General features: G+C 42.7%; 1 protein-coding gene across 4 annotated transcripts; it reads left to right on the top strand.

Moving 5' to 3' along the window:
* The first annotated feature begins 1,223 nt into the window (after positions 1-1,223).
* On the top strand, positions 1,224-11,708 carry LOC104938523 (prostaglandin E2 receptor EP2 subtype). Of its 4 annotated transcripts, XM_027282535.1 has the most exons (3): positions 1,224-2,598; positions 11,438-11,486; positions 11,597-11,708. In XM_027282535.1, the coding sequence occupies exons 1-3, from the start codon at positions 1,813-1,815 to the stop codon at positions 11,674-11,676; spliced, it is 915 nt and encodes a 304-aa protein (XP_027138336.1). In that variant the 5' UTR covers positions 1,224-1,812; the 3' UTR covers positions 11,677-11,708. The 4 variants fall into 4 exon arrangements, with proteins under 4 accessions (XP_027138336.1, XP_027138335.1, XP_027138337.1 ...); XM_027282534.1 differs by lacking the exon at positions 11,597-11,708 and having other exon boundaries at positions 11,438-11,577; XM_027282536.1 differs by lacking the exon at positions 11,438-11,486 and having other exon boundaries at positions 1,236-2,598; positions 11,597-11,670.
* Positions 11,709-12,950: the final 1,242 nt, after the last annotated feature.

Genomic DNA, 12,950 nt, shown 5'->3' on the forward strand with positions numbered 1-12,950 from the left:
TAGAAATGATTTGTGTAAAATTATGTTTATGTGGAAGTACAACCATGGCAACGTTTATGGGAAGTTCAAATAAATTGAAATGATCCTTTAAGGTAGATGATTTAAAACCCCACAGATGCTGTCACATGGTGAGTCTCCCAGAAAGGATGAAAGGCAACAATAAGTGTGCTTTCTTCAGACATGTTTGGTGCAGGTAACTTCCCTGGACCCCTGCTGACAGAGAGGGTTGAAACCAGAGCACTGTCAGATGAAATATGCATGAAGGTTGTCATGTTTTTCCCAATGTCTCAACTGAACTCCTCAAGCAAAGAGAACATTTCAATCTGGTCAAGAAACTGCTGGCATCCAGAGATGTGGTACTGATATTGGACTGGAGATGTCCAGAGAAAATTTGCAGGAGGAGTGGCAAAAGATCCGACTTACAGATTTACAAAATTCTAAATGGCAGGAAATGGATCTAGGCAGAATTTGTTTCTAGGACTTTACAGTTCAAAACTTATGGGCCAGGTCGGACAGACTGACTTACTTTGATAGTATGATACTATTTCATTTCATTTCCAGTTTTATTTTGATGACCTTACAAATGTTAATTAGCAAGATTAGAATATGTCAACAAGTTGCTAGTAATGTAAAAGTTTTGAGTTTGTTTCTGTGTTTCCTGCTTTATTTTGTATTTCCACCCTGTCTGTCTTGTTTCATTCTACTACCCGCCTTTTTGATTTGGCACCTCCCCTGATTTGTTTCACCTGTCCCTGATTAGTGTTGCCTGTCTATTTAGTTCCTGCGTTTGGTTTGTTTCCTTGTCTGAAGCGCCAGGAGTGCATCACTACCTCCTTTTCCCTCCCTAAGGGATAACATAAATTGACTGGGGGCCCAGTTGGAGCATTTGCATTTGGCTGCCGAGCTAGGTCAGCGGACCACCTCACCATTGGACACCTGGCCGACCCCTGTTCCTCTGTCGGTGGCCTGGCCAACACCAGTCCTTGCTCTTCCATTGGCGGTGCCTGTGTTGTCCATGCCTGTGGATTATTTTTCCATTTTGACTGATTTTCCAGGCGTTTTTAGTTTTTTGTGTCCTTCGGTTTGTATCCTGCTCCTGGTCTCTTTGTGTTTTTATCTTTTGTATTATTAAAGTGCACTTCAATTCTCTGCATTTGGGTCCATTCCTGCACCTCCCAACTACCCCTGTGACAAGTAATGGCTGTCAAAGAAATGGTTGTCTAGATGTATAAAGCTCATTAAAAGCTCCATAGTGTATACAATAGAAGTTCAAAATACAGAAGCTATGTTTGTTTATATAGTAAGAAATGAAACATAAAAATATTGGTTGTGTTCATTTAAAACAAGATACCAATGAACACCTGAAATATTAGTACAGAAACATAGAAAATGAAAGGGTTATATAGCGCAAAGGCTTCTTGTATTTAAAGATGGATCCATTGTCATTATCAAAAACCAGGATTTAACCAGCATGCACCTTGACACTGCCATGTAACCTTTGACCTGTTGGACTGCAGAAGGAATGACTTTTGAAGTGTAAGATGAGGAGGAGGAGTTTTATGATTTCATAAACTCTGGAGATATGTGCGTTTTTCTTTGCCTTTGGCATCTGTAACACTGACGCTGCCTGAGGGGACTCAAGAGCACTACTTGTGTGTGTGCGTGCGCGTACACTTCCCTTGAGGCCGAACAGATCGGATGACGTGCGGCGCGCAGACCCAAACTCTGTGGTGGGAACATGTTGCGCGCTGTCAGACGGCTGAATTTTGACTAGCACTGAGTCTGACAGGCGTCGCTTCCGGTGTACTTCTAATGGCAGATCACAAATGCAATAACCTTTCCGACCTGGACATGGACGACGGACGACCACGACCCCATACTTCTGCGGTGATGTTCTCGGCCGCTGTCGTGGGCAACATTGTGGCACTGGTCCTGCTGGAAGTCCGACGCAGGACGACAAGTCCATCCTTGTACCACGTACTAGCGACTGCGCTCCTCATGACGGACTTGCTTGGCAACATCGCTGTCAGTCCTGTTGTACTAACAGCTTATGCCCAGGGGAAGACTCTGGTGGGGATGAGTTCAGGCGGGGAGTTGTGCGCTTACTTTGGGTTCAGCATGACCTTCCTGTGCCTCTGCACGCTGGCGCTCTTGTGGTTATTGGCTGTCGAACGCTACGTCTCCATCGGTCACCCTTACTTTTACGAGAGGCACCTGAGCAAACGCTGTGGTTACATCACTATTTCTGTCGTCTACCTGAGCAGCGTCATTTTTAGCCTCTCTGGTTTTGGTCAGTACGTGCAGTACTGCCCGGGCACCTGGTGCTTCCTGAAGATGAGCCACGCCGAAGGAAATTATACAGTTTACATCGGATTTTACGCATCCTTCATCCTCATCCTAACCTCCAGCACGGTCGTATGTAACATGTGTGTCATTTTCCACTTGGTAGTGATGCACAGGAGGCACAAAAAGCTCCGGGGAAGGGCTTTTGCGCGCTCGCAGTACCGCAGATCTCTGTCCATGACGGAGGAAGTGGAGCACCTCCTGCCGCTGGCTGTCATCACTGTGGTGTTCATCTGCTGCACTTTCCCTATAGTGGTAAGAGCTCTGCCTCTATAAAGGGCTGAAATGTATTTAATGTTTAATGTACGTTTTTTGTCGTTCATGTTCTGGATAACACATTACCTCCATCAGCACACCTACCTTAGTAGGTGGGTCAAAAAACGATTGGGTCAAAAAAATTTGGGTAATGAATTTTAGCACAAAACTTTCCCAGGGTGAAAATGTCACTTCCCCCACAGTTTCCCAGATGACTTAATCACAGCGAATTACCACAGAAGAAGAAAGACACTCCCCACTAGACACATTTCCCACTAGTTTAGCACTTCATCATTACTCCCCTCCTCTACTAGTCCAGTCCTGCTTTAAACTAATATCCACTATGAGCCAGACAACCACGAGAATGAAAAACTGTTACAGTTTATTTAGTTCTCTAACCACAGGAGCAGCAACAACAATGTATATACTGTTAATGTATATACAACTTCATTAGGTACATTTGTGCAATCCATTGTATGTGTGTGTGTGTGTGTGTGTGTGTGTGTGTGTGTGTGCTGTAAATTCTATTTTAAATTAAGCTTATCATTCTTCAGTTTTAAGCTAATGTCATGACCTGGCTCTGAGAGTCATAGCAAAAAAGGGATTTGAAGTTATGGAGTGTGTAGAAGCAGTGGTATCAATGGTGTAGGGTGTGCATGAGTGAGAACTGTGTGTGTGTGCAAGTGTTGATAGTGTGGAACAAAAGCAAATGACAACCTAAGACATCAAGCTAAACCAAACCAAACCAAACCAAACCCTTACTGGGGACAGAGGAGCCCAGAACAGGGCAGAGCCGGAGAGGGGTCAGAAGAGAATGAGCACCTGGCTGCAGTGGCATAAAAACTCTAATCCAAAATAACGTAATGTAAAACACCTGCAGACAGAGAAACCACACCCAGAGAAGAGGAGGAGGAAGAAACAGACCACACAGACAAATTTATTTATACACCTCATTTCATAACCAAAGAGAACCAAAGATGCTTCACAGGGCCCACGAGAAAAAGAGATTCATCACAGATATGACTCCAGCAAAGATAATGTTGCTCTGTCTGCTGGATTGGAGTGCATGTGGAGCTGAGGGGAACTGCATTCTGCTGACAGCACTTCTATACTTTAACTTCAGGAATGTTTTAAATGCAGAACCTTTACTTTGTGGTGCTCAGACTCTTGGGTATTTCACACACTAAATCTTGGTTGCTAACTTTGTGATGCATCTCTAAGGTCATTGTCTGACTATCTTGATAACATTTCTCTTGTTATTGTTTTTTAATTCCCTCTTTTTATATTCTGTCCTGACCCCCAGCTCCAAGTGTACATAAACATCACAGGCAGCTCTAAAGAAGATGATACATCTGACCTCAAAGCTCTCCGTTTACTTTCATTCCATTCCATCATCAACCCCTGGGTCTTCATCATCCTCCGCCCTTCTGTTCTGAAAATTATCTGGAGGAAGTTGCGCAAACGACAGTGTAGAGTCATCTGGGGAAAGACTGTCAGTACTAACCACAAAAAGACTGAGGAAGGCCATGTTGTGCAAGATGACAATGGACATAGTCGTAGAGAAGTTGCACAAAACAAGACATCTCAGGTCTGACTGAAAAGAGATGCAAATGCCAAGTGTTATGGGTGGTAGGTGCCAGTCTATCTCAACACTGTGGTGGCCAGGGTTGAAGAGACCTGTTGCTGCCTTCCTAGACATAATAGATAGCTGGCTGTTGATGTTCCATTCTGCGTTAACAGACATCTGTGTCAGACTAGAATATGTTGACAGTAATTATTTTTTTTTTCTTCGTGTTGTTTTTTAAAAATGCTGCTTCCACCTGGACATGCTAACTTTGTTTACTCCAGGAACAGCTGATCACGCTAATGCCGGCCGGCATAGAAACAAGACCAGCTGATATACCAGCTGAACTCTGGAGGAAAACACACTGAGGATGCAGAGGAGGGTCGGGACGGGACGGGCTTATAGAGAGGACAGGATTTGGGCCGTGTCTCCCTCTGTTGTTACTGACATGTGCGGTCTCCTAGCAACAAATGGACGAGCTAACCGCGCTAACGTGGAGCCACGCAGAGTATGAATGCAGTCTGATGTCTTCACAGAGACATGGCTGCACAGGGACACTACAGACCGTTAATGGCTTCCACACTGTCCAGGCAGACCGGGATTGAACCTGTCACATCACAACCAAAGAACAGCTCTGGAGACGGATGTTGACCTGTTGACCTGCTAGTGGTTGGACTCCGTCCATACTATCTGCTGGGAGACATAACACATGTCAGCATCGTTGTCCTGTCCATCCCTCCCTCTGCAAACCAACATCTGCCTGCAGCACCATTGGACCTTTTTTTTGCATATAAAGAACAACACAAAACATTACACTAAAAACAAAACAGAACTCAACAACCAGGAACAATTAGTGTCTCAGCATACCTACAATCCCAAATCAAGACAAACTACACAGATGGACATCCCACCAAACTAATCCCAGAATAAGGGGGAGAAAGTACCCTCAGCAGGAGACCTCCACAAAACAACAACAACAACAACAACAACAACAACAACAACAACAACAACAACAAAACACAATACCGAAATAGCTTCTTACGACCAGCCGTTACCAAATTATCTGTCGGGCCATCCAAAATGGGAAATGACAGGGGCCCACAAAACCAAAAACAAATCCATTTGTACATGAAGTTTTGCAGTTATCTTTTCCATAAAATACACATTCTTTAGTCTCTCTCGCCATTGTTGAAGAGTGGGAGGTAGAGGTTTAAGCCAACACAGGGTTCATTGGACCTTTTTTATATTTATTATATATATATATATATATATATATTATATATTATTATATATTATATATATTATATATTTTTTTTTTTTTTGTTATTAATAGACGGTTACAAGTTTACATATGTTGTTTTTGTTTGTTTGTATACTGGAGTATGTAACAAACATTTCCCCCTGGGTTATTAAAGTATTTCTGTTCTGATAACACCTCCATGAGAAAACTTCTCTTTGACTATTCTGTGCGTGTGTATTTGTGGTGTTTTCTTGGGGTTTAAAGTCGTTCCACCAGGTGAGTTGGGCAGTGTGGTCCGACTCAGGCCCTTCTGTGAACTTTGAGGTGTCCCTAATTCTCTTTGGCCAGCGTCAATAATATGTGCTCGGCCTTTCCTCCTTCCTGACCTCACCTTGGCTTTCTTGCACTTTCTCCCACCCCCCCCGCTTTTTTTTTTTTTACTGACTGCCTTTCTTGCTTTTTATTACTTTTGTTTGAATGTTGAACTCTTACTTTCTTACTTTATTTTGGTTGTTGTGTTTTTGGGCAGTGTAGTTTTTGCGGTTTAGTGTGTGTATTTTTTTATATTTATATTAATTTCCTATAATTACTTATCTTCTATCTCTTCTATCTACTATCTATCTATTTCTATCTATCTTCTTCTTCTATATTCTACTTACTATACTTACTGACTACCACTTGAAATTTGGGGGTCACTTAGAAAATTCCTTGTTTTCCATGACTATTGAATGAATAGAATATAGCCACTGACAGGTTAGAAATAATGATTTTTATTTCAATACTATTTGTTTACTTCATACTTTGCTTTAATCAAATAATCCTCCTTTGCAGCAATTCGGCCTTGCAGACCGAATCTCTTCTACTTGTCCATTTGTGAAGATAATCCAAAGAGATTTCTCCCTGTGGAGGGGGGCGTGGTGCATCAGCTGCAGGAGAGAGGTGTGGAGAGGTTTCTTGTTGGCTAATCACTCTCTCCTTTTAAAACACAGTAGCATGCTGGCCTGGGAGGACACACGGCTGTCGGCCGCACCAAAAAAGAAGGACGCCTGCGACGACACCGGACTGAGCTGTTGTGTGTAAACGAAAAATAAACGTCTTAAAAGCATCACTGTTTGAGACTTACCTGTCGAGAACCCATGGTGGCATCAGACACTGCCACACTCCCATACTTCCTGAAGCACCTACCACACAGTTGGGTTGGCTTGATGGGCCCTTACGTACCATACGGTCAAGCTGCTCCCACAAACAGCTCAGTAGGTTTGAGGCCTGGTGACTGTGCTGACCAGTCCATTACTAAAGCACGGCTCCAAATTGAGCTGTGTTTAATCTTTCTTTTTTTTTGGCCAGTCTGAGATATGACTTTTCTTTGCCGCTCTGCCTAGAAGGCCAGCATCCCTGGTCGCCTCTTCACTGGTGATGTTGCACTGGTGTTTTGCAGGTACTATTTAATGAAGCTACCAGTTAGGGACCTGTGAGGTGTCTGTTTCTCAGACTAGATACTCTAATGTATTTGTCCTCTTGTTCAGTTAGGCTCACCTCACTTTATATGTTGGAAGTAAGGAGAAATTATAAATGCAAGTCAGAAGAATCTATTACACCATATGGCAGAAATGGAATATAATATTCAGAAACTCTGTTTTCAATAGTGTTCCTAAAAATAGAATCTTTATTTTTGTTACCTTAGAATAAAACTTAATGTCTACAGACACCACATGTCTTTCCACAGAGTCCACCATGTTGAACCTGTTTCTACAGAAGCCCCGAACAGACAAACTAAATCTGGCTCTAGATAGGGTTTTTTGTTGTTGCAATTTTTACATGTTTCATGGCCACCCGTGTCTCTGTCTCCTTCACAGAGGAGGTGAAGTGAGGGGATTGCAATCAGTAACTACCACTGCTACATGCTACTAAATCCGTACACTGTTTTCTTAAAGAAAACAAATGGGGCCAGAGGACAAATAACTAACTTTGTCTTTCATACAGGCTTCTCCTCTATATATGTATTGTTACCCTCAAACACAACACACCCACAACATGAGCAATCAATAACCTGACTAACCAGACTCCATGTATCACAGCCCGGATAGTGTATCACAGTAAATAATATATGTGCCCATGACATAGACAGTACAGTTCTTCTATTTTTCATGAGGAAACTAGAAAACACATAAAGCCAACAGCTATGAGTAGTGGAGACTATGGTTACACACAATAGAAAAACAAGAGAGAGCTCACACATAGAAATGAATGAAAGAACAAAATTCAAATTCCAAAGTTCAAATTAAACATCTTACGCGGTGGAGTGGAGTTGAGTTTAAAACTGGAGTCCATGAGGTGGGTATTGGAGTTAGAGACCGCTCCATTCCAGGACCTGTGGAGTCTCCTATAGGTGTACAAGCACTGTAAGAGCTCCTGGAATCCTTTGCAGGACTCTGCATATAATTTAGTGCAGGGGAACTTTAGTGGACTAGTGGAGGCAAGTAAAGGGGGTCTGGATAGCTATGGAAGATGACAGACTTCCTCCCAAAGAATGTCTACACTGACACCTTGGTCCAGAAGGGTGGCTAAAACACACTGAAGTTGTCAGCCATCTAATCAGGAAGGTGCATATGGGGAAGGGAGAGCTTTGGTTTGCCTCGCCATATATAAGATATGGACTACCCTGGGCACACACTAAGTAACAGGAGAAGATCTGTTCAGGGTTGAGATTGCCATGCAAGGACAAACAGCTCTTGTCCTGGAGGACATGTGTGGTAGAAAAGTGGACCAGCAGGATAGTTGGCATGCGGCAGTAAATGACTGGTTACACACTTTCATACGGCATTAGCTGCCATGCAAGATGCATCTGCTGCATCTGCTCATCAATTTTTAGTAGCTAAACCATTCATACACACCTTTGGAAACAATTTGGGGTTCAATCTTGCCAGGGACACTTCAACATGCAGACTGGAGTAACTGGGGATCGAACCACTGATCATCTGGTTCGTGGATGACCCGCTATCTCTACCTGACCACAGCTGCCCAGTAAACAACATTAACGAGATAGGAGGGTGAGCATGAGGGAAAATATCCTGGGCTGTCATCTGGCCCAGCAGATCAAGTTTATGGACGTTGTCGGAGAGCAGCCTCAGGGGAATGTCTGTTGTTGCGCTGAGTTCACAATTTACCAAAATAAGATTGAAGAAGAATTTTGTGATCAGCTCCTAAATCACAGATTTAGTTTAGTGTCTAATTACACACTTCAATGTATCTGTGTAACTCTGGTCTGTTTTCAGTGTAAATGATTAATATTTTGTTAGCAACAATAATTAGATAAGTGAGATGCTGATTAATATATTTTGTCCTCAGGTTTAGGAATAAGGACTTTGTAACAGTGGTTTACATGCAGGTCACATGCTGATTGCAGCCCGTTGTCTGTGTTTAAGAGAGAGAAAGTAAATGAGAGCAAACGGCACAAACGCCAGATTATCATGACCACTCCATATTTGTCTGCACTTCTTGAGGTCAGCGCAGTTCCCATGCTCAGGATGGCCTAACTCCAAACCAGTGTCACTTGGCCAGCTTTTGTCCAGCTTGTGTTTACACAACACTTTCAAGCAAGTGACCAAATGCAGTCATCCAAGCTGTTCTTTTATAGAGAGAGGTCATTTCTATGTGCAACTAGTGGAGGCGTCGTGGGTTGAAATATAAACTCCCACAGCTATGTTTCAACATGAAGTTTATTTTAGCATGAATTATCTACGGAGAAATTAGATCAGACCATCTTCCAGATTCACAGTTCCCTCCCTCTGCATTCACACTTGTCTTCACCACCAGCAGTCACCTGGCTGAGTTCCTGTTACAGTTTCATAGAACTGATACTGGGCAGTTGTTACCTTTTATTTTGTCTGCAGAAAATGTACCCACTGGGATGGTGTGTGTTAACAACAATCACTGCTAATCAACAGAAAATTCAAGTGCAGTGCTTAAATATTATTACTATAATTAAAACATAAATCACTGTGATCTGTTTTGATTCAGCATACAGTGTCCAGTTCCCATTGACGTACAGGCTGGGTTATATTTATATTTGTTATTAAACACGGATTATAGTTCTGTGTGTCCTGTGAGTGAGGGTGTGCTGTCTTTATGAATTCTTCATCATGTCTCTACAACTATTTTGCAAGCAAAGATGTTTCATTCATCAAAACTGTGGCACACCACACAGTTCACAGCTGATAAGCTCTCTGTGGAAGTCTGCTATCCTTGCTGGACTCCCATATTAAAGGAAACACACTCATTATACTAAAAATCTTTTGTTTTCATTCTGCTTCATGGCTGACAAATTTAACACCCCTACTGGCTGGATTTTTTTTAAATCCCTGCAATATGCAATATCATGACGTCAGAAGGAGACATTGACAAATAAATCAGAATGAGAAAAAAACGATGCAGCTATTTTGAAAGCCGTGATAATTAATGAAACAGTCATTAATTTCAGTGTGTAATGACGTCCTGTAATGGGACACACTGGCGGGGGGCGGGGCGAAGGGCGGGGCTCGCAGCAAAACACCGTAGTGACGCTGCACTTTCCCATCTTCAGTAGGGCATGATGGCGGACAGCAGGGGAAGGCGCTGCAGGACTACAGGAAGAAATTACTGGAACACAAGAGGTGGACGGCCGGCTCAAAGAGTGTAAGACAGGGGTACATGTGGACGTGTGTCTGTGGCGGACTTCTGCTGTGTTTCGTGTCGGGTAGAGACACGCTAACGGACAGGCAGCAGCAGCTAGCCAGCGAGCTAGCGAGTGCTTTGTCATGCAGTTAGCATGCTCGCAGAAATGAATGGAAGTGAACGGGACGGCTAGCATGCTAGTTCAGTTCAGTGTAGGAGGCAGATAACAGTGAGTTCAGTGTCACCAGCAGGCTGCGTGAAAACCTGACATCCAGTCACCGTCAGCCGACGCTGTCACTGCTGCGAGACGTCAGGTTTTAGTTTTTGTTGTGGCAGTAAATGAAGAGCTAAGCTAACAGCTAACGTGGCTCACTGAAAGAGTGTGGTGTGTGTGTGTGTGTGTTGCAGTGAGAGAACAGCTGAGGGAACAGACCAAACAGTACGAGAAGTCCGAGAATGACCTGAAGGCTCTGCAGAGTGTCGGACAGGTGAGACTCATCATCCTCCAGCATCACTGTTTGTTTTGTACATCAACACAATGACCGGCAGTCAGCAGGAGGTGTAAAGAGCATAAAACTGAAGGGACAAACGTTAGTGACGCTTCAACAGTCGGTTCTGTGGTGTCACTTCAGTGTCATTCTGGAGACGGAGGAGTCACCTGACTTTGTCACGCAGGGATAGATTTCAAACTGTGTTTACAGCGACAGTTTTTCCGTTAGATCTTTCCATCCTTACTAGTTCACTTAAGCAGCACAGTTGGCATTTCACAGGTCTTTTCTTCACAGGTGCTGCACCAGATGTTGGAAACCATGTTTTGTAACTTTCCAGATATTACATTACATTCAATCAATAAGCAATTAACACAACCTTCTGGAAATCAAAAAGGGATTTTGTAAAGTAATCTCCCAACTGTGTTGAGAGCAATTTAGTACATATGTTCAGGTTATATCCTCATCAGTATGCACAGAAGCAGGATAAACATACCATGTTTGCCTTGTCGACAGAATGGAGGGTAGTTTCCTTCCATCAGCTCTGCTAGAGGCTCTGTAAGGCTGTGTTTATGCACAGCTGTGCTTTGTCAGATTTCATGGTAATCCATCCAAGAATTGCCAAGATACTTCCCTCACTGCCACAAAAAACAGAAAAGACCAAAATCGCAATACTTCATCTAGGGAACATGTACACTATCGTTCAAAACTTTGGGGTCACTTAGAAAATTCCATGTTTTCTATGATAACATACAAGAAGTTAGTTTAAATGGGACATATTGAAAAATGAATAGGAAATATAGCCACTGACAAGGTTAGAAATAATGATTTTTATTTGAAATAATATTTGTTTACTTCATACTTTGCTTTAATCAAATAATCCTCCTTTTGCAGCAATTACGGCCTTGCAGACCGAATTCATTCTACTTGTCAATTTGTGAAGATAATCCAAAGAGATTCTTCCCTGTGGAGGGGGCGTGGTGCATCAGCTGCAGGAGAGAGGTGTGGAGAGGTTTCTTGTTGAGCTAATCACTCTCTCCTTTTAAAACACAGTAGCATGCTTGACCTGGGAGAGACACACGGCTGTCGGCAGCACCAAAAAAGAAGGACGCCTGCGAACGACACCGGACTGAGCTGTTGTGTGTAAACGAAAATAAACGTCTTAAAAGCATCACTGTTTGAGACTTACCTGTCGAGAACCCATGGTGGCATCAGACACTGCCACACTCCCATACTTCCTGAAGCACCTACCACAAGTTGGGTTGGCTTGATGGGCCCTTACGTACCATACGGTCAAGCTGCTCCCACAACAGCTCAGTAGGTTTGAGGCCTGGTGACTGTGCTGACCAGTCCATTACTAAAGCACGGCTCCAAATTGAGCTGTGCTTTAATCTTTTCTTTTTTTTGGCCAGTCTGAGATATGACTTTTCTTTGCCGCTCTGCCTAGAAGGCCAGCATCCCTGAGTCGCCTCTTCACTGGTGATGTTGACACTGGTGTTTTGCAGGTACTATTTAATGAAGCTACCAGTTAGGGACCTGTGAGGTGTCTGTTTCTCAGACTAGATACTCTAATGTATTTGTCCTCTTGTTCAGTTAGGCTCACCTCACTTTATATGTTGGAAGTAAGGAGAAATTATAAATGCAAGTCAGAAGAATCTATTTACACAATATGGCAGAAATGGAATATAATATTCAGAACTCTGTTTTCAATAGTGTTCCTAAAAATAAGAATCTTTATATTTTTGTTACCTTAGAATAAACCTTTAATGTCTACAGACACCACATGTCCTTTTCCACAGAGTCCACCATGTTGAACCATGTTTCTACAGAAGCCCAGAACAGACAAACTAAATCTGGCTCTAGATAGGGTTTTTTGTTGTTGCAATTTTTACATGTTTCATGGCCACCAGTGTCTCTGTCTCCTTCACAGAGGAAGGTGAAGTGAGGGGATTGCAATCAGTAACTACACTGCTACATGCTACTAAATCCGATACACTGTTTCTTTAAAGAAACAAATGGGGCCCAGAGCTGAAATAACTAACTTTGTCTTTCATACAGGCTTCTCCTCTATATATGTATTGTTACCCTCAAACACAAACACACCCACAACATGAGCAATCAATAACCTGACTAACCAGACTCAATGTATCACAGCACGGATAGTGTATCACAGTAAATAATATGTGCCCAGATGACATAGACAGTACAGTTCTTATATTTATCATGAGGAAACTAGAAAACAACATAAAGCCAACAGCTATGAGTAGTGGAGACTATGGTTACACACAATAGAAAAACAAGAGAGAGCTCACACATAGAAATGAATGAAAGAACAAAATTCAAATTCCAAAGTTCAAATTAAACATCTTACGCGGTGGAGTGGAGTTGAGTTTAAAACTGGAGTCCA

This window comes from Larimichthys crocea, chromosome X (assembly GCF_000972845.2).
Source record: "Larimichthys crocea isolate SSNF chromosome X, L_crocea_2.0, whole genome shotgun sequence".
Taxonomy (NCBI): Eukaryota; Metazoa; Chordata; class Actinopteri; family Sciaenidae; genus Larimichthys; species Larimichthys crocea.

What these genes read in the sequence shown, in the direction of transcription:
- LOC104938523 (XM_019256927.2), top strand. Translation starts at nt 1,813, where the DNA reads ATGGCAGATCACAAATGCAATAACCTTTCCGACCTGGACATGGACGAC. An exon ending in GCTGCACTTTCCCTATAGTG is followed by an intron (nt 2,599 to 3,901) that starts GTAAGAGCTCTG and finishes CCTGACCCCCAG; the next exon opens with CTCCAAGTGTACATAAACAT.